General features: G+C 37.4%; 1 protein-coding gene across 4 annotated transcripts in view; it reads left to right on the forward strand.

The window, feature by feature from the left end:
- The window catches only part of Ccdc191 (coiled-coil domain containing 191), a 65,435-nt gene that overhangs the window by 20,682 nt on the left and 23,513 nt on the right, over positions 1-21,240 (forward strand). For all 4 annotated transcript variants that reach the window (XR_011373545.1, XM_070030200.1, XM_070030198.1 and 1 more), the window contains 2 exons: positions 2,072-2,216; positions 13,705-13,895. Coding sequence is in view for 3 of the 4 variants with exons in the window: in XM_070030200.1 (XP_069886301.1) it covers positions 2,072-2,216; positions 13,705-13,895 (336 nt within the window). In the remaining variant the exon portion in view is untranslated. The remainder of the gene's footprint in view (positions 1-2,071; positions 2,217-13,704; positions 13,896-21,240) is intronic.

Genomic DNA, 21,240 nt, shown 5'->3' on the forward strand with positions numbered 1-21,240 from the left:
CCTGTGTTCTTGATTGCTCTCATTGTACCCAATTTAAAACAGCTCAGCAGTGGACGCGTGCTTCACTACTTCAAGTGCCAGACTCACGCCTCTTCCAGATGCCATTCCTTTCAAAAAGCAATCACCAATGTTTCAGTGAGTTCTTTCTAAGGTCAATCTTGCTTTTCAGATTGCTCCCCAGCCCTGGAAAAACTAGGCTGACCTAAAATAAATTGTGAAAGCAAGTAACATTGGATGGTAGCAGGATGCTCTGTTCACTGCACTCAACAAATGTTCACTGGCCAGTCGTTTCTTATAAAAGTTAAAATTTTACCCATGATTACAGTAAGACAGGTAATATGTTCTACTTCCAGGAAGCTGAAATGACTTAAACTTTCCAAAAACAATTTGAAAATAAACAAGAGCCATAAAATTTTTTTATCTTTTGACTAAGGGAATTCTGTCCTAGGAAAATTTCCCTGCCAAAAAATGATCAGGAATCCAGAGATTAGTACATAAAGATAATTAAATAATGAGTTAATAAGTATTAGGAAATCATTAACTAATGGTTATACAATTAAACAGAAGTGGCATGGTTATCAGATTTATTTCTGGGTGTACATGTACTGCCTTAGTTATGAGCAACTATTACCTTCCTAAAAATATATCTTTTGTGATTTAAAAAAGTCAGCTCCATAATATTAGGACCGTTTTTCTTTAATAATACACTGTGAACTGCCTGTAGTCATATAATATTCTTATGGAAATAAGTAGTTTGGAAAAAGTTGGTAAAATTTGATGGTTGGTAGAGCTTTTTAACTTATTAGTAAGTTATCTTAAATCTACTTCACTGCATAGTTTTCAAGTATTTTCAAGATAAAGGAAAAAGAAAAGCTTTAAACTAGAGAATAAAACAGATTAACATCACCAAGAGGAAGATGTAATTTGTATACCCCTGTATGAAAGATGAGAATGAATGAAACAGTATCTGTTTTCTTATAGCCTCTCAGTTTTAATTTCCACCACTGCGAAAAGACGAGGTGACTTGCCCAGGTTTTCCTAACTGGTTTGTGGTTAGAGCCTATATCTTGGCTCCCAACTAAATGCCATATTTTTACCACACCATTCATAGTGTATACTTGACACACATAGCTCTATAATTAACTGCACTCCTATAAGAAGACAGCAGCTCTAGGCTTCCTTGAATTGGTGAGGGAAGGAGAGATGTCCAACATGAGGAAGATTGGATAGCTGGGTGAGGCAGGATGACCAGAGAGATGAGCAACGAAGTTATCAGGAGACTTTGATTATAGGACTAAAGGCTTTTTCTTTGTTGTTGCTGAATTCTACTTACTTTACCTTTTCAGCTATTTTAGAATCATTCTGTTCTTTTTTCTTCTTATACAATAACACTTGATTCTTCTGATTTTTTTGGTTCTATATACCTTATAAATGCCTTGTAAAAATCCCATACTTTTTTTTCCTTAAGGACCCCTTTTCCCCTTCTTTCCTAATAAAAACTTTGTCATTAAAGAAAACAATATTTAACTCTCAAATTTTGATCAGAATATGGTTCAATATTAAACTTAATAAAAATCATTTTCTAAAATACGTAGGATGTTTTGTTTGTCAGAGTACCTAATAAAAATTGATTTCCTTTAATCTGTATTTTTTTTTTGGTTGGTCGTGGGGCTTGAACTCTGGGCCTGGGCGCTGTCCCTCAGCTCTTTAGCTCAAGGCGAGTGCTCTACCACTTGAGTTACAGCACCACTTCAGGTTTTCTGTTGGTTTATTGGAGATAAAAGTTTCATGGACTTTCCTGCCCCGGCTGGCTTTGAGCCACAATCCTCAGATCTCAACCTCTTAAGTAGCTAGGATTACAGGCGGCGTGAACCACCAGCACCCGGCTTCATCTGTATTTTATAGAGTAATAAACTATGACTCCAAGAAAATAATCACTCTTCTGTGTAATTTTAGAATCATATCTAAAAATGTGTGTTCTTTTTGAAATTTCAGTATATATTCCACTATAATAAGTTGTAATTACTCCTTGTTAAATCTATTATAACTATTTTTAAATTATTATTAATAGAGAGAAGAAAAATCAAGAAGAAAATTCTCCAGAAACAAGCATGTTTCAAAGTGCTCATGTAATTCTGGATAAAGAAGAAGTGGCAAAAGAAAGAAAAAGGAAACTGAAAGAACTGTTAATCCAAACATACAAGGAAAATCACCAGGTGGGAATAATAGCATCTCTTTCTTTCAGCTTTCTTAAATGACAAGAAATGCCATCAGCCGTAGGCCAAAGTATACACTTGTTCTAAATATCAAAAGTTCCTCGTCCATAAGGGGAGAGAGAAAAAGAAAGAGGGTACATAATTGTGAAATAGAGTAGCAACTATGTATGAAGACAACATAGGAAATCCCAGTGATAGAGATTGATCAGTTGGGAAATGGGGAGAGAGAATACAATAGAGAAGGTTATTCTAAGCAAAATATAACCTATGCATGTATGAAATACTATGGAGAAACCCCTTAGTGCAATTAGTACACACTAAAAGAAAATAAAAGAGTGACAGGAGTGTATAGCAGGCACTGTTAGGAGGGTGGGAGTCAGCAGGAGGGGTTGGATTAATAAGAAGGGTGAGGCCAGGCACTGATGGCTCAGGCCTACCTACTCTGAGGATTGCAGTTCAAAGCCAGCCCAGGCAGGAAAGTGCAGGAGACTCTTTATCCAATTAACCACTGGAAAATGAGAAGTGGTGCTGTGGCTCTGAGTGGTAGAGCATTAGCCATGAGCAAAAGAGCTCAAGGACAGTGCTCAGGCCCTGAATTCAAGCCCCACGACTGACAAAAATAAAAAGGGGTGATAGAACAGTGAAAAATTTTGAGATTGTTTGAAGAGTGAGATGAGGGTAAGAAAGAGTGATAGAAGGAATGAAGTTGACCGAGATACATGTGTGCAAATGTCATCCTTATCTGACCCGTCCCACAGAGCCTTGAGTCCCTTGTTCTGAGACTGTTCTCGAACTGTAGATATCCTAAGTGAACTCCTGGGAAATTGGGACATCAAGTTAGGACTCCTTTCTAAATTATCCTGTTAAGATTTGCAACTAGCAACTAGGTAACTGGCAGTTTTTGAACACTTAGTTCTGCTTTGATAATCTGAAAGAGTTGTGTCTGGGTTATTCAGCAGGTACATGTACTAGTTATTTGTGTGTTGTTGGTACAGATCCTAAACACTTAAGTCTGTACAGTTCTTTCTAGTGTCTGCCTTTAATTTACCCTTTATTCCTTTCACTTTTTAATGAAAATAACTGACCATTGTTTTACTTTTATCTTTTTTATTGTACATTTTATTGTAAAAGTGATGTACAGAGGGGTTACAGCTATGTAAGTCAGGTAATGAATACATTTTTTTAACAGTGTCATCCCCCTCCCTCATTTCTCCTACTTTTCCCCTCCCAACCTCCTTTTCCCCCCAGGTTGTAAACTTCATTTCCAACATAGTATCTAGTGAGTATCACTGTGAACTGAGTCTCCATTTGTTCCACCTGGCTATTTTTTTAATTGACGAATGACCATCCTCCTTGGGCTGTTTAAGCAGTTTTCCAACAAAGGACAATTGATAAAGTATTAATTTGGGCTTGTAACATTTCATATAAAATGAGTTACTTGACAGATTTGTAAATCAGATGTTTAGGTAAGAAAAAGTAAATAAGTGTATTTTCTGTCTCCCAGAACTACCTACCTCAGGATCGTAGGCATTACAGAAATTAGGTGAAGGTTAGTAGAATAAATATGTGAAAGGATTTACATAGTGAGAGAAAACACAATGCTAAGCAGGTATTGAAGGAGCTCCATAAGTTAGGGATAAACTTATAAAGGTCTTGGAAATCAATAACAGGAATTTGAATGTGATATGAATAACTAATATATGGTAGGAAAATAAAGTAGTTAAAGTGCTTTTTAAAAAGATAGAGGAAGAAATGTAGTAAGAGGATATGTTAAGAGACGGTATTAATGGTGACATTGATCAAGATGAACAAACTAACATGTTGTATTGAAACCTCTTTGTAAAAATACTAAAAGATAATAAAAAATAACAGAGCTGATAGTAATATTTTGAGAAACACTAGCAAAGACTCTTAATTTCTGCATCTTTCATGAGGCAAATGGAATTAGTGCATCCTCCTATAATAACTACAAAGATTTCTAAAAGAAATGGGTTTCTAGGGGACATCTTGAGATGGCAAAAGGAAAAATGCCATTATTTGTTGCTGAACCAATGAGAAATGAGTAAGACATGTGTTCCCTGAAGAATTCATCTGTATGATAAGAAACCATATATATTTTAGATGGAACTACTGGATATATATGTTGGACACATTCTGAACACATTACTTGTTTTTAAAAGAATGTGTCTGTATTTAAAAAAGAAAAATGACAGATTTTGAATAGATTATCTATACTTTGACACAGATTCTGCTTGATTTATAACTATACATTATTATTTTAAGCCTTTATTTTGAGATAATTTTTGGCATACTGAAAAGCTGCAAAAGTAGAGCAGAGAGTCCTTGAATATCCTTTCAGCATCTTTTTCCAGTGTGAAAATCTTACATAAACATAGTATAATTATCAAAACTAGAAAATTACCATTAGTACAGTACTATTAGATACCATTAATTAAATTATAGGCCCTATTAGAATAGCACCAGTTTTTTCCACTGATATTCTCTTTGTTTCAGGATTCAATTCATAATTCTATATTGCATTTCAACATTATGTTTTCTGAATCTCCTCCAGTATGTCACAGTTCCTCCATCTTCCCTTATCTTTTATCCCTTTAACAAGCTCTTGCTTGACATTTTCTTCTTCTTTTTTTAATTGTGAAAATACTGTACAGAGGGGTTACAATTACATGGGCAAGATAATGAGTACATTTCTTATCAAGCATTGTAGCCTCCTCCTTTGTTTCCCCTTCCCATCCCTTTCCATCCTCCCTCCACCCCCTCAATCCTCCTGCCTTCCCCCACCCCCCGAGCTTGACATTTTCAAAGGAGAACTAGTCCTATATTTTGTGGAATGTCCTTGATTTTTTTTTTTTTACCATTGTCCCCTGCTTTGAATTTTTGCTGTTTTGGGTTTTTTTGGCCAGTCCTGGAGCTTGAACTCAGGGCCTGGGCACTGTCCTTAAGCCTCTTTTCTCAAGGCTAGCACTCTCCCACTGGAGCCACAGCACCACTTCCAGGTTTTTCTGTGTATGTGGTACTGAGGAATTAAATCCAGGGCTTCATGCATGCTAGGCAAGCACTCTACCGTTAAGACACATTCCCAGCCCTGCCTTGAATTTTTTATGGTGTGAATACCTTAAGAAATGATACTGTGCCTTTCTGTATGTATCATATCAAGTAATGGCTAATCAAGTAATGGTTAAGATTGTGTCTGCTAGGTTTCTGCGTTCTAAGAGTGCTATTTTCCTTGTCTTGTGGGAGATACTATGAAACTTTGTAAATATTCATTTCTCCTTAGAAGCTCTTACACATTAGTTTTAGCATCCAATGTGGGTTATGTCTACAGTTATTAACCTGGTATTTGTCTAATGTTTGTCTAATTTGATATTTACTTCATTTTTTTCTAGATTTGCTCATTTAAATTCTTGTAGAAGAAAGGTCTATTCTACATACATTTGTTGTTATAATTATGTATTCATATGAGCTCACTGATATTTATTTTATCCTGTGGTTTATTATCTCATATTGTTGTTTACTTTATTATTCAAATTGTTCAGCTTTGGCTATTGGGAAATATCGTCATCTGTTTTTGCTCTTTTAATATGCTTCCATCCTTTTTTCAGCTTTCCCCTTTGTGGCACAACAAAATACTCTAGGCTCATCTTGTATTTTCCCTGCTGTAGTCCTGAATCAGCCACTTCTACATCATGGTTCCTTTTATTGAAGAAAGCACCTTGGAAAGCAAGATTGGTGTGCTCACTGCTTCTGGGGTGTCATTATTTTAGTCTTTGCAGAAGACAGAGTTAGGCAATATATGTATGTCTACTAACCCAGGCATGCATACACATTCTGTTTTTCTATATGTGTACCTTACATACATATTAAAATCCACGAGTTCCTGATCATACTTATAAGGTCAGTACAACATAGCACTGGAGTCATGTTACTCTCCCTTTCCTTATTTGGAACTTATCTTTGGAACCATCAGAATACATACTAAGCAATTGTGAATTCATAATGACACATGCAGTGCTAACCCAGCACCACATGTTTCAGTTTAGCGCTTCCTTCTTGCCCAGCTACAACTTCTTTCTCTGATAAAGAGAAGCCTGGCTCTCAGGATCTACATTCTATTTACTTGTTAGTGAGTCCTAACATACTATAAAAGGAGTTTCAAAACAACTAGTGCATATTACTATGGAAGCAGATACATTAACTAGAACACCAATATTTGTATAATTTTTTGTTTTAGCTGAAACATTATTTTCCTGTTACTTTTTGTTTTAGCCAAATATTGTTTGTTCCTTTCTTTCCTTCCCTTTTCTGTGTGATAATGTTTTTCATTTGTATTATGGGTAATATATCTCTAATTTTGAGTTTGTACTTGGTTATAACTGAGACATGGTAAACATCCACCTACCAGGCTCCTCACACTTTTTCATAGACTTGGCTGAAGATAGGACAGTCCTCTGGCAAATCCCAGTATAGTAGGCAGGCCCATCTGGGCTCATTATGTTGGTCCCAGTGCACATTGCCATCCTGGTTCTAAAGACGTCTGAAGCTACCCTTGGGTAATGAAATCTGGATAGTCAGCATCCTACATATGGCTGCAGGATGAAAGTGACTTGCTCTGAGTGGCTAGACAACTGGGAACTCTGTCTGCACCCTCAAAATGCTCCACTGGCCCAAGTCCAATGGAAATAAGCTGTGTTTGCAAGAATGTGTTTCTAGCTGTTCAGATTCCTTTAGTTCCTTGTAATTCATTGTGATTTCATTCTGGATTTTATTTGTCCCACCAAACTCTTAGTGTCATTTGCACCATATAATTTAATAGGGGTCTTCCTGAGAGAAATGATATACACTCTTACCAACACTCAAGTTCAGGTACAGCACACTTAATGCCTCCCTTCCTCCCCATTTCATCCGTAGGACTGTTCGTTATGTTTTGTTTTTGTGCAGAAACTTTCCACTTCCAGCCTATCCTATTTTCTCTTTGATCTTGCCATGAAATCTCTTGGGAAGATTCAGCCATCCATGTGTCATTGCTAATTAGCAGAAACAACAAGGGATTAACTATGAAATTCTTACGCTGTTTGGAAAGTGGCCTTCTTAATTCTCACTCTCTTCTGCAACACTTTTTTAAAAATATGATTAAAAACCCTATGATCTTTTCTGCTTGTGAAAGTCAGAGAGAACAGTGAAAGATGGGATGACACTAACCTAAATCTTAATTCTCTGGGGAAATTTTAATCTGATATTTGGTTAGATTTCCCTGTTGGAGCATAAGATAATAAAGGCCCATAGGAATCATCACTAATATTACACTTAGGGCATACTGTCTTCCAAAAATCCACCCCAAACTAAACCAACGAAACATGATGATATGTGCAATTTTTCTGACAGGATGATGAAAACTATAGTTAAGTATTTCATTTATATATCATAGTTCTTTTCCAAGGACTTAGTGTTATCAGATCTGCCTACACAACACTGGAGCAAAACCATTTCTGAACTGACACATAGCAACCATCTTCTCAGCAGTGTCTTACTTATATTTGAGAAGGAAATGAAGGAAAAACCTTCAAACAAAACTTTATGCAAATAAACTTCAGAGAAAGAAATGCCAAGGGACATAATAATGAATATAGGAACTCTGCCCTCTAGATCTATTGCCACAGGCAATGTGTAGTATATATTTGAGGAAGTTTGAAGCATTGTTATAGATTACTTTCACATAGCCAACCCTGCTGAAATTTTCCAACTAAAATTTGCCTTTTATGAAAAATGTCGTACCGAGAATTGAGCCCAGAGCCTTCACTTGCTAAGCAAGTACTTGACCACTTGAACTCTGCATCTGGGTAATGTGTCCATATTGACAAGGAGGTTGCTTGTTTATTTTGTTGCTCTTCCCTCCATTACCCTGTAAGCATCCTCACAGAGGAGCAGTGGAAACCAATTTACTAGAATCTCAGATAAAGTTTTTCTTTTCAGAGTGTTATAAGGCTTTTCTGATTCCAGGGGCTCCTATTCTTTAATATATATATTTAAATAGTGCTTAGATTGAACCTAAGACCATGTGCATATTCAGCAAACAGTCTATCACTGACCAAATGTGTGATTTTTTTTTTCAGTCTTAAAAATAGGTAGTGATAGCTGGGTGCCAGTTGCTCACTCAGGAGGCTGAGATCTGAGAATCATGGTTCAAAGCCATGGGAGAGAAAAATCCCCATGAGACTTTAAAATAAAATTTTATTGTAAAGATACTGTACAGAGGGGTTACAGCAATATGAGTAAGGTAATGAGTACACTTCCTATTGCCCATGAGACTTTTTAGTTCCCACTTAACCATTCAAAAACTGGAAGTGCGGCTGTTGCTCAAAGTGGTAGAGTGCTAGCCTTGGGCACAAAGAGCTCAGGGACAGTGCCCAGGCTCCAAGTTCAAGCCCCACAACTGACAAAAAAAAAGTACCAATTACATTTTGCTTTAGAGAGTTAAGAAAAGAGCCTTTGGCATAAATGAAATCCATTCTTTTAATTTTTACAAGTAAAATATCTTTTCCCCTAATGCTAGATAGATGACTCAAGATAAATATTCTGAGGTAAACTGTGTTCTTGGCAATCTGAGGTAATCTGTGTGTCAGTGTATGAGTGGAGGGTGAAAAATCATGGGCAGCAAGTAGGAATTGGTGGAGAGTTACAAAACTGTCAAAGGGAAAGAAGGCAAAAGGAAGCAGTAGAGTAGGCCTTGTTCTCTAAAGAACATGATGGCCTCCTCTCAATTGGTCCAGGATGTGTTTCATACGGTACTCTATTCTAACAGTAATCAAGTGATAAGCTGTATTAAGGCCATTCTTCTTTAAAAGAAGAAGCACAGACTTCAGCTGAGTAAGATTTTACATACAGCCAGACTAAGCAGTTCCTTCCTGAAAATCTGTTACTCTTAGAGTAAAGGAAAACAGCTATTAAATAAATACAACAGCATTGTTGTTTGAAACTTTTTAGCAGAATTAAGTAGAATTTACAAAACATAGTATGTAGCTGGTACATATGGACACATTTATGGGTAAAATGATACAGTGTCTGGAACTCATTTTAAAATACAACAGAAAGGAAAAAACAGTGCTGGGAGGAAGAATAGGACTGGCAAAATGCTGATAAGTTTTGAAGGAGGAAAATTTTAAATACTGAAGTTTCATCTAGTAGTGGTTATTACATTTTCAGCTTCTATCTAGGTTTATCCATGGGATCTAACAGACGTCTGGGTCTAGTGTAATCAGTTAGGGAGTATATTTGATTGGGGGTGGAGAGGTGCCATGATTTCTTCTCCCTCTTTGTCGGGGAAGGCATACTAGTAAAATAACAGGTAGAGGATGGATCATAGGATAGTTCCTTTCCATTGCAAAATTCAGGATTGATTGTTCCCACTGGGGACTGATCACTGTGGTAAAGATCATTCTCTTCCCAGGCACCAGGCTCTTTGTAACATCTGTGAAGTATTTTCTCTAGCTATAATAGTCTCCAAAAGGAAAAAAAAAAGAGATTGTAGACTGTTTCCTTTCCTAACAATGAGTTAGTTATCTGTCCTTTTTGGAACAGGAGCAATAGGAGTTTACTTGTGTGTGTGTGGGGGGGGGGTGGGGGGGGTGAGGGGCGTACATATGGGGAGTATCGTTTTTCTTCCTGACATTTGAACCTTGGCCACCTCCCCTGGACCACTGGTTACACCACAGTTAGTTCCATTCAGCAAAAAATAAATCGTAAACTTGTTGACACTTTTGTCCTCTTTACAATCCATTGTTTATTTTTCCATGACAGAGAATTTTGATGCAATTATCACTGAGCTTTCTGACAAAAAGGAAATCGCTGAGGAATCTTGATGAGTTACCCACTTCATTAATCAGAACAAGCATCTCTAGTGACAGGGTTAGAATTACAATGAAGATTAGATAGCAAATTGCTGTTCCACCTAACGTCAATCATTTGCAGTGACAGCAATGTGATTACACTTCAGGGAAGAGCTTTTCTTGCCAACAGAACGAGGGCAACTCCAGTGCAGGTAATAAATTTAGCAGGGCGAGCTGTCATTTCTTCTCTTGCGTGGAATCCTTAAAAGCAAAATGATGTCTTGTGGAAGATTTTTGTGGGGAGGAAAGCATTCACTTTAAAACTTTTAAATTTCACATAGTAGTATTTTTATTGTAGTTATATACTTAGGAGCAGTTTCTCTCCACAATGATTCCTTCTACTTCATTTACCTGTATCAAGCTCTAATTATCACTATAACTATGATAAAGACAGTAGAAGTTAGCAAAAGAATATGCGACTGAATTTGAAAATGTGTGAGAGGTAAAAACCTGATACAGAAACAGATGAAAGTGGGAAAGAAATGGAAAGAGGTCAGACACCTGGCTAGTTAAAAACTTTTTAAGTTCTCCTAGCTTATATGTTTTCTTTCCTTTAAAAAAAAATCATTTTAAGTGGTTGTATAATGGGGTTTCAATTCAACATTTCAACTTACGTGTACAGTGCATAAGCCCCCAGTTATGTTTGTAAAGTTTTGTTTCAGAGAGGAATGAGATAAGCATTATTCTAGTTCTAGATGTTGAAGTGATCGGAAGAAACAGGCCTAGGAACATCAGGTAGTTGGGGGAGGGGAGAAGATAAAGAATAAATAGATCTTGTCATCTGTTCTAAATAAAAACAGAACTAGGACTCAAAGAATATTCCTTTCCAAAGTATTTACTTCCATTCACATTTATCAGGGATTCATGAGAACAATGTTTGTTATAAATCAAGAATAACTATGCAGCTCTCCTTGAGTCATACTTTATATTTTTATTTAAATTTTAATGAGACTGCCTTTTTGAGCAGCAGAGAAAATTCAGTAGCCAATCAATCTCAAGAAGGCAGTTGCTCCATGGATCTCACTTTGCTGATGTTAACCTCTGTGTAGCAAAACTGAATTATATATCTTTAAACCCAAAATCTGATTTTGGTCTCAAAACCTCAGGTTTGTTTTGTTTTATTTTCCTTTCCTCTCACCCTCCTCTCTTTTCTCCCTCCCACCAGCCCTCCCTCCCTTTTCCTTCCTTCCTTCCTTCCTTCCTTCCTTCCTTCCTTCCTTCCTTCCTTCCTTCCTTCCTTCCTTCTTTCCTTCCTTCTTTCCTTCCTTCTTTCCTTAATGGTACCAGCGATTTAACTCTGGATCTTACACATTATTCTACCAATTGACCAGTGCTCTCAACCTTTTTATTTATTTATTTTTTTCTGTTTCTGAGATAGAGACAGTTGTAAGTCCAGGCTAATGCAGTGGGGGAAATTGAGAACCTATCTCAAAAACAACCAGAGTAAAAAAGAGCTGGAGATGTGGCTTTGGCATTAAGCAGGGTGCCTGCCTTGCAAGCTCAAATCTCTAAGTTCAAACCTCAGTACTGGGGAGAGGGAGCAGGAAAGGGAAAAGAAAAGACAAAGAGAAGAAAAGAAATTAAACAGCACATAGAAGTTGCTTTAAATTTTACAGATTTTGGAAATCTAAGGATATTACTGTATGATTGTCAAGTTCAATTAGTACAATTTCATCATTAGAATAACCTAGAAGTGAAAATTACAGATAGCTATGTATAGAATATTTCACCAAGTCAAGAAGTCTTTGTTAATGTATCTGGTAAGTAGACTTAGGAATTTTCTTCTCATACACGTTTATATAATTTTTAAAATGCAATGTAAAATAGATAAATAATATAAAAATTATATTCCTTTACTCTGACAGCTGTGTTTTGTTTGTTTGTTTTGTCAGTCATGGGGCTTGAACTCGGACTGGGCGCTGTCCCTCAGCTCTTCAGCTCAAGGGGAGCGCTTTACCACTTGAGCTACAGTGCCACTTCCGGTTTTCTAGTGGTTTACTGGAGATAGGAGTTTCACAGTCTTTCATGCCCAGGCTGGCTTTGAACCTCGATCCTTAGATCTCAGCCTCCTGAGTAGCTAGGATTACAGGCATGAGCCACCGGCACCTGGCAGCTATGTGTTTTTTTGTGTGTCTGAAGTCATATCCTCTTTTCAGCATATCTCTTCATCCTTCCCTTTCTTCCTCCCTCCTCCTCTTTTTTTTCCCTTCCCTTTCTCTTCTTCCAGGGAATCTAAGGTAAAGGTCTGCAAAATGTGCCTTCCTCAGAAATAACAGACAGAGAACAAGAATTTTTTTTTAAAAAAAACAACTTTACCCTGGTTTTTCCCAATGAGAATTATAACAGTGTAGTTTCTCTAAACATGAAAGTAATAATTCTGGCCAAACAGTATATTTCTAAGAATTCTAGAACGTGCTTCTTTATCTTAATGATCATTTTATTTCTTTATTCTCTAAAAAGTAGAGATTATATCTTAAAAATATTACTCAGAGGTTCTAAACTCAAGCACAGTGATGGATGTTTACTAAGTGTTGAAATAATGACAAATATGTTTACAAAGAAGGAAGCCACAAATAGGGCTGAGCCTGCCAAAGTCTTTGAAGTCACTTCTTATGAGGTTATTCTCTATTTTAGTCTCCTCACACTCAGAATGATTCTTGGATTTGCCATTCTGCAGTCTTGTGGAAATCAGGAAGCCTGTGATTATAACATAATGTGAAGAATGCTTTTTTGACTGAAGAAAGCATGCGCTGCTCTGAGAATATACTTGAGTAGACACTTACATTTGGGAAGAAGGTTGGTGATAGGAATTCTTTTTGAGAGAGGTGACTCTTGAAGTATTCAGAAACGAAAGAGAAATGACAATGAAGACAGGAAAGTATGAAATAATGTGGTTGGCATCAAGGCCAAGAGCTAAAAGTAAGTTAGTAGAAGAATAAAAAGTTCTGTAGAGACAGAAGATGTAAACAAGGACTAGGTTGCATTGATTTTTCTTGGTCTAGATTCTACTCTAGGGATTCCCTCATGGTATAGATGTTGCTTAATTTGCATCTGCATGTGTTAGATGATTACAGACCACCTGAGCATCTTGTGTCTAAACCTCCTGACATACTCTAATTGTTCTTTTAGGCTGCCTTCTCTGACTTAAGAACCCCCTGTTCTATCCTCCTAGGATCTCCAGGGTTCATTCTTACAGGACATCAGTAGTAAGAGTAACAGGAATTAATTAAATGGTTGCTATTTCAAGCTCCAAGACAACCTGGTAGGATAGGTCAATGGTGGATGCAGGTCTTTGAAGTTTCTCAAGCCCTTTAATTCATATCTCACAGTTCTGGTAGGACTCATACCTCCAAATCAGAATTATGGATTTTTAAGTTGTGAGTCTGAAAATGCCTCACTTGAATGACTTGACTTATCACCATCAGCGTAAAGGAATTGTGCTTTGTTCTCTCCCAGGGAGACCACACTTTCCAGACTTGTCATATCAAGTGTAAAGGGGGAATCAGAAAAGAAGTCTCTTGATATTAGACATTAGAAACATGGGCTGTGATTAGTAGTGATTTTTCCAAATGTTTCCATTACAGTGTCAAAAGCGATATTTCTCTGCCTGGCACAAGCTGATTCTTGATCATAGGATTCAGCTGGGGAAAGCGGGGACCCTGTCTGACTGGAAGCTTCAACTGAAGGTGCTGCGAGCCTGGAGAGACCATATGAGGTCCCGAAAGTTGAATCGGGAGACACAAGCCTTGGAAAATCATCTTAGGGAAGAAAACAGGTACTGTTACTTACAGCATAAAATTCTTCTAGTGTTTATCTAAGGCGTCTTCCTCCAGACAGGCCCAGAAATAAACTCATCTTACCCACTATAAGATATGGTAATTACAGGTATTCTATGTTACATCTGAACTAGAAAATTTATATGAAAATGATCATTGAAAATTATAAGCAAACCAACATTTGATTGAAGTATACTAAAACACCTGATTTTCTTTCTTTAGAGGAAACAAACAGTAGGCTTCTTTAGTGCGTCATCATTACCCCGTGAACCATCTATCAATTCACAAGAGAGTGTTTGCTTTAGATGTCAATAATTCTCATTGATAGGAATCATTGTCTTTACATAGAACGTTAATGAAGGAACAAAAGAATGTCCATCCGGAAGGGCCAACCTGCCAGGAGTGATTCCTCCCATTCCCATCTTCAGTTCCACACCTTATTTAGAAGTTTATGACATTTTTCTATCAACTCCCTCTTCTGTTTGTACTCTGTCAAGCCTAAGACAGAATTTGTCTTCAAATGAAACTGCGTTTCATCATCTTAAAATTAAATACTTTTTTTCTTCTCATTTCCAAGTTTATTTTTGTATTTTTCTTTCATTTTCGTTGCTTGTTTATTTTTGGTGGTGTTGGGGATTTAGTCCAGGGCCTCATACATGCTAAGCACCTGTTTTATCACTAGGTTTACACCTCCCCACCCCCCGACAGCCCTGAGTCATCAACTTTTGAATTCCAGAATCAATTTCTGATATAGAAAGAACTGTTTCTTTTTTGATGGAGAGAGAATGGAATTCCTGCTTTGATGTGTAACTATTTATCTACTGGCAATTCTGCTATTCATTCCAAATGAAACATTGAATGAATGGTATGTGGCAGAGCCTGGTATCCCTTAGAAGTTTGCAGGCCTCTGACAGCATCAGGCACTGGAAAAGTTTCATAGGAGGGCACATGGCCCCTAGTCCTCACAGAACTCACAGTTGTTTGCAGAAAGCGAAATCTAGTAACAGTACAGTTATTGAGCAGTGTTATAAACTAAGGAATATCTTCCCTTTTGTTGCTGAGAAAATGACAGAATTAAGTGTGGCTGTAGAGTCTCTTTGAGTGTGAAAAGACTTCTTCATGAATATATCTTAAAAAAAATAATTAATTTACATAAAAATAAGAGAATCATGCCAGGTGCTGGTGGCTCACACCTGTAATCCTAGCTAATCAGGAGGCTCTGAGGATTGCGGTTCAAAGCCAGCCTGGGCAGGAAAGACTGTGAGACTCTTATCTCCAATAAACCACTCAGAAAGTGGTACTGTGGCTCAAGTGGTAGAGCGCTAGCCTTGAGCTGAAGAGCTCAGGGACAGTGCCCAGGCCCAGAGTTCAAGCCCCATGACCAAAAAAAAAAAAAAAAAGTGAATCAAAAGCAAATAAATTGGGAGTGTATGTGTGGTTTGTTTGTTTTTTGTCGGTCATGGGGTTTGAACTCTGGGACTGGATGCTGTCCCTGAACTCTTCAGCTCAAAGCCAGCACTCTACCACTTGAGCCACAGGACCACTTCTAGGTTTTTCTGCTTATATGGTGCTGAGGAATTGAACCCAGGGCCTCATGCATGTAAGGAAAGCACTCTACCACTGAGCCACCTTCCCAGCCCTGTGTGTGTTTTTTTTAAAGATGGATATCGGCTGGATACATAGCTCAACTGGTAGAGTACCTGTCTAACAAGTGGGAGGTAGGCCCTTAATTCAAACCTCAATACCACCTAAAAAGAAAAGCAAGGAAGGAGCAAAGGGAAGGAAAGAGAGAGAAGGTAGGGAAGAAGGAAGGAAGAAGAGAAGGAAGGGAAGAAAGGAGGGACAAAAGATGGGTCTTGATCATAGAAAGATGGGTCTTGATCATCTCCAAGGAGAGATGGGGAAACTGGAGTAATGGCAAAAAGTTAGCCATGTGAATTGCCTAGAGAACATCAAGCATGTGGTTATCAACTTCTGAAAGGTTTTAAATGTCAGGATAAGTAGTCTAGATATTCTTTGGTGATAAGTGAATACTTGAAGTTTTTTAAGCACAAATATGATCTAGTCAATTTAATTTTTTTCAATGTCTCAGGACCTAGTTTTAAGCAAAACAAAGAACTGGGATGGTAGCTTACTGAGAATGAATGATGGGGAAGGTTGATTGGATGTAGAAGGTAAAATGGAGGTGTTGTAAGGTGAGAGCATTGTGGGAAAGGGCACAAAGTGAGTAGAATTTGACACGTTAAAATTAAAAGTGGCCTATGAGATTTACATGCTTGAAGAAGCTTGTAGAAGAAAAATCTGGAGACTAAATACTAAATGGGGACTTCACCATAACATGATATGCCAATTTTTTTAAGATCTCAGAACTTTTCATCTAGTATCTGTGAATTATCGCCAGGTGTCTGTTTTTAAATGTTCAGAATGGGTCCTAAGATGTTTAACTGCCATAGTTAGGAAATACTTAGCTGACAGTAACTTTTGCTACAAAGCTATAGGACAAGAATATTCATAAGACAAGACATATCAAGGATCATCTGATCTAGCTCTTGATTTTACAACTGATCAAAGGAAAGCCCAGAGGGAATAAGTGACTGCTAATCATAAAGTTTGAGCAACTAATCCAAACCAACTAGAGCTTTGTCTTTTTGATTCTGAGTCTGATGCTTTTTCCTTTACCACACTGTTCCTCTGATAAACAAATAGCATCTAGGTTGTGGTACCCAAGACACCCATATTTTTTAACTATATTGTAATTTGCTTTAGATTGTAATGGATGAAAAATACGAACTGCAACATAGTTCCTCATCTGAGGAACTATGACATAAAGGAGCTACTCCACATAGATTTTCATTTGTGCTACTTTTCTCCAAATCTTTAGCCCTCTGCACATTACACCTGATGCTGTAAATTGTTTTGGGAAATTAATTTGGATGATTTTGTTCACAGACATTTGGAATATTAAAAGTGGAGGCAAAAGTTCAGACTACCACAAGCAAAAACCAAGAAATTTCATAGAATTGAGTATCAGCAAGGCAGGGCCTTCTTTACTGTTCTGATCTGGGTGAATTTCAGTTCTTCCATAGGTACCAAATGTATGTCTGTTGATTAATGAATGAGCCAGAGAATGACTGATGAGCCCAGTTACTGTTTTTCTTGTTATTTAACTTGACAGTTTTCAAGCATTCTACCTAGCATGCACAGGAATTATAACAAATTATGAGTTGTAGAAATGTAGCTTTTTACCAGCGTGACAAAACATGTGGTGATTCCATGGCCCATTGTCCATGTTGTTGAAATCATTTAACATTGTGCCCATAGAGAAAAGTCTAATGTCTGCTTAAAAACTCTTAACAGGGTAGTTCTAATGTTAATATTCTTACTGTCATAAAATAATACAATAGCTGGGAAGGTGGCTCAGTGGTAGAGTGCTTGCCTTGCATGCCTGAGACCCTGGGTTCAATTCCTTAGCACCACATAAGCAAAAAAGAAAAAAGCCGGAAGTAGTGCTGTGGCTCAAGTGGTAGAGCACTAGTCTTGAGCTGAAGAGCTGGGGGACAGCGCCCAGGCCCAGAGTTCAGGCCCCATGACCGGACTGCCCCCCCCAAAAAGAATAAAATAATACAATAAAAATATTTAAAAGAAGGAAGAACTTATTATGTATTCTATGCATATTTCAGCCAAATCTTCATCCTTCAGCGCTATACTTTCTTGGGTTTTTTTTTTTCCTGTAAGGTGCACTCTCTAATCCTTCCTCATGCCCACGTTAGAGGGATTTGTTTTTGTATTCTTCCATGCTTCCTCTGAAAATGCAACAAATATATATCTTATTATTATTCATAATTTAATACCATCTTTTTTCATTGAGCTTGCTTATGGGCTCATCTCTACTCTAAGGGTTCATCCATTTTTTTTTCTTCAAAAAGTGCATCTTGCTTTCCCTAGTAGGAATTGTGGTCATTCTATTTTTACTCATCTCTTCTCTAAAAGTGGTTTTTATAACTAATGGGGCTATTATAAAATTTCAATATAATATCATAATATAATATATATCATAATATAATTTCTTTTCTTTTGGAGGGGTGTTATACTAAGGATTGAACTTATTCTTCTTAGTCAAGTCTTCTACCATTTGAACCACATCCCCAGATCTTTTACTTTCAGTTTATTTTTTAGATAGGATCTCACATCAAATTAAATCTACCTCTGGAGTAGCTGGGACTACAGGCATTTACCACCACACTGAACCATAATGCAGTTTCAACATTAGTGAAGATTTCCAAACCCTGAGTATTTATTTACTTAGATATGCAACAAATTTCTAGCATTGTACCTTTTGACATGGTAATATCACAATGTTAACTTATTATCAAGTTTCTTTGACATGTTCAGTTTTGCAAGTTGACTTTAGATCTTTCTTTTCCTACTAGGGTTTGAGCTTCAGGGCTTTGTGTGCTTGGCAGGCAGGTACTCTGGCATTTGAGCCATACCTCCAGGCCCTGGTCCCAGATCTTCCATTCCTTCTTTCTGTCATTCTTTCTCTTTGAATTTATACCTGCCCTAGACAAACCTGGGAAGAAGCAGGGTTTGTTTTCAACATATTCTTTCAAACTTTCTTTAACCCTGCTTCCCTCATTTTCCAGTTCTTTCCTAGGAAGCACCTCTTCTCCTCCTGAATGAAAATCTTGACTTTTCTTGCTTGGAACATGCTTGTGTTTTTTTCTCTCAAGCCTCTCACTCTCTAGTCCTATAATCCTCAGTTGTCAGGTAGTCTTCATTCCTAGCACTCCTGATTTTAGCTCTCTATGAGGCAATCATTTCTGGAGTGCCTCTGTTCATCATGTTCAATTGTCTTTCCCTCTGTGTTTACCTGGATACCCAGGTGAGTGGCCAGGAGCCACATGGCATCTGTAGCCTGACAGATTTATCAGAGAGGCAGGAGATCAGACTGGCCTTGCCTAGCTCACTTTAAAAATTCTTTAAGACAGAACTGTCTCCCTCTTTTCCCAGGGGACTACCTAGTGCACTATTGAATGCATTAGCTTACTTATTCCTATGCCTGCCAAACCTGCTCATCCCACATGCAGCTGTTCCTGTCACTGCAGATTTTATGTTTTACATCAGATCTCTGTGCTCAGTCAGATCACTGGTTATGTGGTTATTTATCATTTCCCATTCCCTTTTTTAAAAAAATTCAAGACATGTTTTAGGTATCTAGTAGTCATATTGTGAGATAGAATTATTACTTCCCATTTGAATTTTGTTCTGTATTTCAGAATTTTTTAATTAGATTCAAAATAAAATCTTGTAGGCTAGGTTTCTCATCGCCTTTTTTTGTTTTGTTTTGCTTTTGTTTTATTTATTTATTTTGGTTTTTGGGCTTTTTTGGTAGTGGGGCTTGAAATCAGGGCCTGGCCGCTGTCCCTGGGCTCTTTTGCTCAAGGCTAGAACTCTACCACTTTGCACCATAGCACCACTTCCAGCTTTTGAGTAGCTAATTGGAGCTGAGTCTCACAGGGACTTTTCCTCCTGGGCTGGCTTTGAACTGCAATCCTCAGATCTCAGTCTTCTGAGTAGCTAGAATTACAGGCATGAGCCACCAGTGCTAGGCTCTCATCACCATTTTTGAGGATGAATCTGCAGCTCAGAAACATTCAGCCACTCATCTAGTGTCCCAGACCTGGTTCATAGTCCAACTTCTCAGATCTAGACTGTGCATCTCTCATTAAAGTGTCATTTGAAGTATTGACCCTGGACAGCAGAATTCATGCTTAAATTCCTATGGAAACCTTTTAGGTCTGCAGAGACAGTACATGCAGTTATATAATCGTGATGATCCATTTATATACTTTTGCTGTTCTGATCTTTGCTTGTCAACATATTGGGACAGGCTGTTTTCCATAAGGAAACTCTGCTCTTAATGTTATAGTAACTGGGTCTGAAGCTCCTTCTTTAGGCAAATTTATCCAAGTGAATTGTGTTTTAGTACATTTAGATTAGATTGCCCTCTTCACAAATATTTATGTTTTGTGTCATCTTTTTAAAAGTAAGAAGGAGGCATATGTAAGAGACTGTCACTGCTGAAGCAAATCCCAACAGCACAGGACGGGGCCAGCTTTATTTCTGGATCCTCAGCTTCTTTCTCCTACCCTTCCACCTCAGCCCACAATTAAGGATATATTCCTTACATTTCCAAACCTCCTGTATAAACTGTTTTGGAGAAGGTTCTAAGCACTGTAGTGAACATGCCTGCTTTATTCATTTCTTCCGATTTTCACTCTTGTAGATATAGAAATGTTTTTCTTTTTGGCGTTTTATAGAGTCCAAATAATCTCTCTGTAACTCAAAACTCCAGTGCTGCTTTTGGCTGTTCATGCTATAAAAACATGACATTAAAACACATCAGGTAAATTTGGTACTGCTTCTTCCTGAGCTGATAGATGAAAATGGAATTTCATGTTAATCAAACAGAGCAGCACACTAATTTACAAATTTACTCACTTGAGAAAAGTATCATAGTTTTTTTTTTTCATTTCTTTATTTCTAAACAGAACTTTTAAAATTTGGTCTTTCTTATCCTGCTACCTAATTTATTTATTTATTTATTTATTTATTTATTTATTTATTTTTTGGTCCAGTCGTGGGGCCTGAACTCTGGGCCTGGGCATTGTCCCTCAGCTCTTCAGCTCAAGGCTAGCACTCTACCACTTGAGCCACAGCGCCACTTCTGGCTTTTTTTCTTTTTGGTTATGTGGTGCTGAGGAACCGAACCCAGGGCCTCAGGCATGCTAGGCAAGCACTCTACCACTGAGCCACCTTCCCAGCCCCCTAATTTATTTTTATTCCTTCTAGAATTTTTATTTCAAGATCTCTCAGTCTCAGATACTTAATTTATTCTCACTAAATTAAAATATATGAGCATTTATTTTATTACAAAAACTTTTATTATGAAAACTATCAATCACAAAGTATTTATTGAGTTCAATGCATTAAGATCAATTAAATATAATGAAATATTTGAATAGCAGATGCCTTAACCTGTTTTCTCCTGTCATATAATTCTGTGACTGGCTAATTTATAAACAATAGAAGTTGATTTGGTTCATGGTTCTGAAGGCTGGAAAGTCTAAGAACACAGTACCTGCATGTGCCGAGGGCCACTGTGCTATGCCATAATGTTGGCAAATGGGCAACAAGCATACACAGACAGAACTGGGAAATCAGGGCAAACTTACCATTTTTATTGGGAATCTCTCCCAAGATAACAGCATTAATCTATCTATTCATGAAAGCAGAGCCCTCTTGACCTAATTACTTTTTTTTTACATACTAGGCAAGCTAGTT

Source organism: Dipodomys merriami, unplaced genomic scaffold (assembly GCF_024711535.1).
Source record: "Dipodomys merriami isolate MVZ:Mamm:240054 unplaced genomic scaffold, mDipMer1.0.p SCAF_2, whole genome shotgun sequence".
In the NCBI taxonomy this organism is placed as follows: domain Eukaryota; kingdom Metazoa; phylum Chordata; class Mammalia; order Rodentia; family Heteromyidae; genus Dipodomys; species Dipodomys merriami.